The following is a 6,000-nucleotide window of genomic DNA, read 5'->3' as shown; positions in this document are numbered from 1 at the left end:
CCAGCTCAGCCTTCTTTCACCAGAGACCTAGAAAATCACCATTTCTAGGCCTCAATTTCCTTGTTTGTAAAATGAGGGGGTTGGATTCGTCTCTAAAGCTCCTTCCAGCTCTAAGACGCTGTGCTATAAAATGAGAGAAAAGCGAACCTCTGGTTGCTATGATCTGAAAATATTTTGAATGTGGAGAATCAAATTGTGCAGCTGCACACGAACAAAATAATATGTTAATGACTAAGAAGATTGTGTTTAATCCAATGAGAAACAGCAGAGCCGCCGGTGGTGTGTGCGCCCCGCGTGTCTATGCTGGGCTTCCTTCCTTGAGAGCAAACATATATTTTGAATCACTAATACAGTAATCAGGCCTCTGGCAGCCTATCAAGCCCAGAGAGAGAGAGAGAGAGAGAGAGAGAAAGACACACACACACACACACACACACACACACACACACACACACACACACACACACACAGTGAAACACACGCACACACCACTTCAAATTAAAATGAGGGGTAAATCCCACTGCTGTCGCTTACATTTTTTCTGTTTGGGTGGCTTTTTTAGAAGAAAAAATTTGTAGTGACGGTGTCGAACTGACAGCCCCTGAAGGCCTCAGATCTCAGAACTGGGACGTGTGGGCGGGGAAACTCGGAATTTCGTTAGCAACTTTGCTTTTCCACACACCATCCACTCCCTTCACAGTCGTCATCCTCTCGCCCAGAGGCAGCGACCCCGGGGACCCTGCAGGCGGGAGGGGTCACATGAGCTAGCCCCCACAGGGATCCGGGCCAGAACACGTGCTCTGGGTCCTACCTGCCCGGGAAGACGAGCGCACCTGCCCGGCGACGTCAGTAGGGGGTGTTGGGGGCAGGACGGTCAGGTCATCAACCTTTCCAGATAGGAAGGTGGGCGTGGGTCAAAGGCTGCACTGGAGCCTAACTGCAGCCCCGGCTGCGGGCTCATTTCCACCCTGAGGCTCCGGGTCCCATCCCACCAGGACTCAGCAGGCCAGGGTCCTTGGGGAGCCCCGGAGGTCCCCGGAGGGGCGGTGGCTCCTCGCCGTCCAACGGCAGCGCGCGCACCGATTGGCCGGCTGCTGCTCCCGGGGCGGGCCGGGGTGGCCAGGTGAGGCGCCCTGCCCCTCCGCGGCCCCAGGTGCAGCGGCGGAACCTCTGGGCCGGGAACCGGGACCGGGAGGGCGGCCACTGCGCCATGGCCGAGTCCCAGCTGAGCTGCCTGGACGAGGCGCACGTGAACGAGAAGGTGAGCGAGGCGCAGGCCGCATTCTACTACTGTGAGCGGCGGCGGGCCGCGCTGGAGGCGCTGCTGGGAGGCGGCGAGCAGGCCTACCGAGAGCAGGTCCACAAGGAGAGGCTGCGGGACTTCCTCTCCAGCCCGGAGCGCCAGGCCCTCCGCGCAGCCTGGAGCCCCTACGAGGACGCCGTCGCCGGTGCCCGCAGCAAGAGCAAGGCCAAGGCCAAGGCCCCCGCGCAGACCCCTGCCGAGCCCGCCGAGTCCCTGGCCTACTGGCCCGACCGCTCCGACACCGAGGTGCCCCCGCTGGACCTGGGATGGACCGACTCCGGCTTCTACCGCGGCGTGAGCCGTGTCACCCTTTTCACCCACCCACCCAAAGAGGAGAAGGCGCCGCACCTGAAGCAGGTGGTCAGGCAGATGATCCAGCAGGCTCAGAAGGTAGGCCTGGCCCCGTCTCTGCTCCTGTGGGGACCCCACCGCAGCCCACTTGTTCCCCCGTCTGGTCTCAGCTCCAGGCCAACCTCATCATCCTCTGGGAAATGGTCCCCAGCTCACCCTCACCTCGTAGTGCTGATGGGAGGCCTTTAAAGAATGGATTTGGCAAATCTCAAAGTGCTGGACAGACATTAGTCATTATTGCTAAGGCGTCCAGAGGCGCTGGCCTTGTGTGTCTGTATGTGGTGCTTCATCCCATCGATGTTTGGCAGAGTGAAGGTTGTAAGGCCCTGTGCTAAAGCTGGCCACTCAGAGGTCTTGATCATAACCTATGTGGGGTTTAACAAGATGTACCCTTGGCCGTTTCCTTATTTGATAGTCACAGCCCTATGAAGTGGGTGGTGATGACCTCCCCAAACTTTACCCCAGTTGTACTTTTCTTGAAAGTCTCTTTATCCCCAAAGCAGCCTGGACCTCACATTCTCACCGTCTCCTGAGCTTAGTACTAGAACCCAAGCAGCCTTGCATAAACTAGGAAAACTCTTTTGAGCACTAGCTGTGGCCTGGCCCAGTGCTGGGCACTCCCACAAGGCAGACACTGGACTCAGCTGCTCCGGAAGAAGCCTCTACTTAGCCCATCTGCTCAATTTGGGTGTTGAAAGATGTTTCCAAAGAGGCTGGTTAGAATACCAGTTGGACAGCAGGCTGTGGAGTAGGTGAAAGACTTTAATCCTTCTTCCATACCCTGGGGTAGCTGGGTAGTTTCCAGATAAAATGTAGGCTATTCCATTAAATTTGAATTTCAAATAGCTCTTTAGTATAAATGTGCCCCAAATAGTGCATGAGGCACACAGATGCAAAAAGTGATTCATTGTTTACCCAAAATTCAGATTTAATGGGGCATCCGATGTTTTTACCTCTTAAACTTGGCTCCCCTCCGCTGAGAGCTCTTAAAGTGATATACTTTTATTACATGTATTTATTGTGTGTGTGAGTGTGGGTGTGCATGGAACATGCCATGCATGTGGAGGTCAGAGGATAATTTGTGAGAGTCATTTCTCACCTTCCACTATGTAGGTCCAAGGGATTGGAACTTGGGCTGTCAGGCTTGACAGCAAGCACTAAGTCCTATAGCTAGCCCTTAATGAAAGTTTATTATGAAACACCACCAGATCAAAATATGCAACCAGAGGCTTGGGTCCACCATTCTAATTCAACTTCATGAGTGTGATTAAAGTCCTCTTTCTCTTGGAGACCAAACAGGTCTACTGAGGGAAAAGGGTGCTAGGAAGGGCAGTGAGGGACTCTTCTTCCTAGAAGATGTGACCTAGGTTGTTGGTTAGTTGGGCTGCCGGAGGATGGGTTAACTTCACTGTCCCCACTTCCACCCTCCCTCTCCAAGTAATCGTGCTTGTCTGACTGAGGTTCTTTGTATACTGTACTCTGATGAAGAAAAAGGCAAGACTGAACACAAAGGAAACAAAAGGGAAGGGGGTGGCAGTGCTGGGCAGCAGACTGTAGCTGGGGTCAAGAGTCATATCTATGATATAATATTAATGAAGCCTTGATTTATTAGTACTTGTTAGGTGCTCAGTTTCTGTACTAATGAATTTCTCGTTGAGACAAGGGTCTCCCTGTAGCCCCAGCTGGCCTAGAATGTGATATGTAGACCAGGCTGGCCTTGAACTCACAGAGATCTGCCTAACTCTACCTCCCAAGTACTGGGATTAAAGGTCATTTACATTTATTTACTTGTGTGCGAACACTGGAACATGCTATGGTGTGTGTGTGTGTGTGTGTGTGTGTGTAGGTCAGAGGACAACTTACCAGAGTCAGCTCTCTCCTACCCATGTGGGTTTCAAGGATAGAATTTAGGTCATCAAGCTTGGCAGCAAGTGCCTTTACCCACTGAGCCATCTCACAGACCCCTCATTTGCTTTTTACAACCATCATGTGAGATAGGTATTTTCCTTATTTTTGGAGAAAAAGAAATCAAGATTCATAATAGTTAAGTTACTTGCCTAACTTTGCTAGTAAATGGCTGAGCCAGAATCCAAACACCAAAGCCCTTGCTCTCAACCAGTGTGCTCCCTGACCCTTTTCCCATGTTATGATACAGTGGGTTAAGCAAGAGGTCTGATATCCCTGTTACAAGAAGGGAGAGACAGGGCCCTTGGCCACTGGGACTTCTATGACAGGACTGTCCTATATTGTGGTGTTTTCTTAACTCTTTAAATAAATATGTAACAGAAACTTTTGCCATTGTGAACAAACTTTTAGGTGCAGATTGAACTGGTATTTATTTCCAAAGTATCTACTGTGTGCCAGGCTTTAGCCAAAAGATCCAAGCTATGGACTTTGCCCTCCAAGAGTTTGTTCAAATGCTCTGCTAGAATAAAAAGTGGGGGTGTAGCTGGTTAACCTGGGAAAGCTTCCTGTGTGAGGCTGGCTGCAGGTTTGGAAGGGGAGAGAGAAAATGACTAGGGTGGGCAATGAGCAGAGAGTGAGAGGTTTTTATATTTATTTGTTTATTTTTCTTCTTCAAAACGCAAAGAAATTGGATTGGCCACTACCTGGAAGCTGAGTACTCTGTGGAGCTTGGTAGGAGTGTCCTTCAGCTGGGTCCTAGGCACATGACTGCCCCGGAAGTAGTTTCTGACCCTTTCTATGCCCACCCAACTCTTACTTCCAGGCCCCATCCTTAATCACTGCCATCCTGTATAAAGCACTCTCTTTTACAGGTGAAGCACTGATCAGGAAAAGAGCTTACCCAGAGGTCACGTAAATATACAAAGACCCAGATCCCTAGCCTGTGCTCCCAAGACAGCACCTCCTGCACACTGTCTGGCCCTGCCTCTTATCCGGCAAGCAACCTTCTATGGCTATTGAATCAGAGTCTCCTCCCTGTTCACCCTGAGGGAGGGAGTTTCCTTCTTTCCTGGGAGCTCTGGCTGCCTTGAGGCTGGGTGGGGCAAACTGAGAGGCAGTTTATGTACTGAGACAACCATGGCCTGGGAAGGCAAGTCTACCTAGGTGCCAAATAGTTGGAGTTTATTTCATTCAATCTTCAGAATGACTTTATAAGGTGCTATCATTAAAAAAATTATTTATTTTATGTGTATGTTTTGCTTGCATGCATATAAGTGAACCCATGTTGTGCAGATCTTCTGGAACTGGAGTTAACTGGCATGTGAATGCTGGCAACTAAATCCTGGTCCTCAGCAAGAGCAGCCAGAGCTCACTCTTAACCACTGAACCATCTCTTTGCCCCACGAAGGGTCTCATTGTGTAGCCCTGGCTGACCTGGAATTGCTATGTAGACCAGGCTGGCCTGGAACTGCCTCTCCTTTCCAAATAGTGGGATTAAAGGCATGAGCCACCATGCCTAGCAGGTGCTATCATTTTTGTTTCCAAATAATAAACAGGAAACTAAGGTTCAAAGGGAGTTGCTGTGACTTGCAGGTGGTCACAAATCTGCAAGGGATCCCGCCAGTCTATACCTGGCCCTCAGGGATATAGAAGAAGGTGCCTAATTAGGGGGTACTTTGAAAATACAATTGGGGCTTGGGGAGGAGGGGTCTGAGGTGGTGACCTAGGAGGACACAGGTCAGTATGAAGGTGGGCCCTCTGCATAGGAGGAAAGCCTCTTCCAACATAGGTCTCAACTAGCCACCCTTTGGGTCTCTGCAAATGGCAGAAAGGCCTTCTCAAACTGCTCTGGCAACTAACATTCAAAGATCCAGCTGTGTTTACTTGTGGGGTAGGGTTTATCTGTTGGGTTTTTTTTTTCCCCCTTGAGAGAGCTGTTTATTTTAGTGTCATTTCATGATTTTTCTTTATCTGCTTAAACTCCAAGCTTTAGAAACCCAGAGATGAGCCTGGCCTGTGTGGTGCAGGCAAGGAAAACCAGGGCAAGTTGCTGTTGCTTGGGCAGCTCAGAGCATTGGAACTGTCAGGTAGTATCTTATAGCAAGACCCTGTACAAAGCTGGGAAGCACTCAGGTTTTGTTTTTGCAAAGCCAGGGTAAGAGGAACAAGCAACTGTTACAATCCCATGGGACTGACAGTTTGGAATGCCTTGCATCCCTTTGGTCATAGAACAAAGATTGGAGGTTTACTGAATGCTAAGCATGAATTAGTAGAAAAAAAAAATACATAGAGCATGCCCTGCTTTTAAGTAGCCTAATAGTCTGTTAATCCATTCTTATAATTATGTGACAAATGCTTAAGAGAAGGTGTGGCAGGAAAGGCACCAGTCCCACCCCAAGCCAAGGTTGGGGAGGCTCTCTGAAACTCCCCATATGAAAGTC

At 50.0% G+C, this 6,000-nt stretch overlaps 1 protein-coding gene across 3 annotated transcripts in view; it reads left to right on the top strand.

Annotated features, from left to right (window-relative positions):
• The first annotated feature begins 1,172 nt into the window (after positions 1 to 1,172).
• Fam83f (family with sequence similarity 83 member F) overlaps positions 1,173 to 6,000 on the top strand; it is a 42,918-nt gene continuing 38,090 nt past the window's right edge. For all 3 annotated transcript variants that reach the window (XM_029555110.1, XM_008851213.3, XM_029555111.1), the window contains exon 1: positions 1,173 to 1,693. In XM_029555110.1, coding sequence (XP_029410970.1) covers positions 1,211 to 1,693 — 483 coding nt within the window. In that variant the 5' untranslated portion in view covers positions 1,173 to 1,210. The remainder of the gene's footprint in view (positions 1,694 to 6,000) is intronic.

The sequence above is a fragment of the Nannospalax galili genome, unplaced genomic scaffold (assembly GCF_000622305.1).
Source record: "Nannospalax galili isolate Female #2095 unplaced genomic scaffold, S.galili_v1.0 scaffold445, whole genome shotgun sequence".
Taxonomy (NCBI): domain Eukaryota; kingdom Metazoa; phylum Chordata; class Mammalia; order Rodentia; family Spalacidae; genus Nannospalax; species Nannospalax galili.
This window is presented reverse-complemented; position numbering and strand designations above follow the sequence as displayed.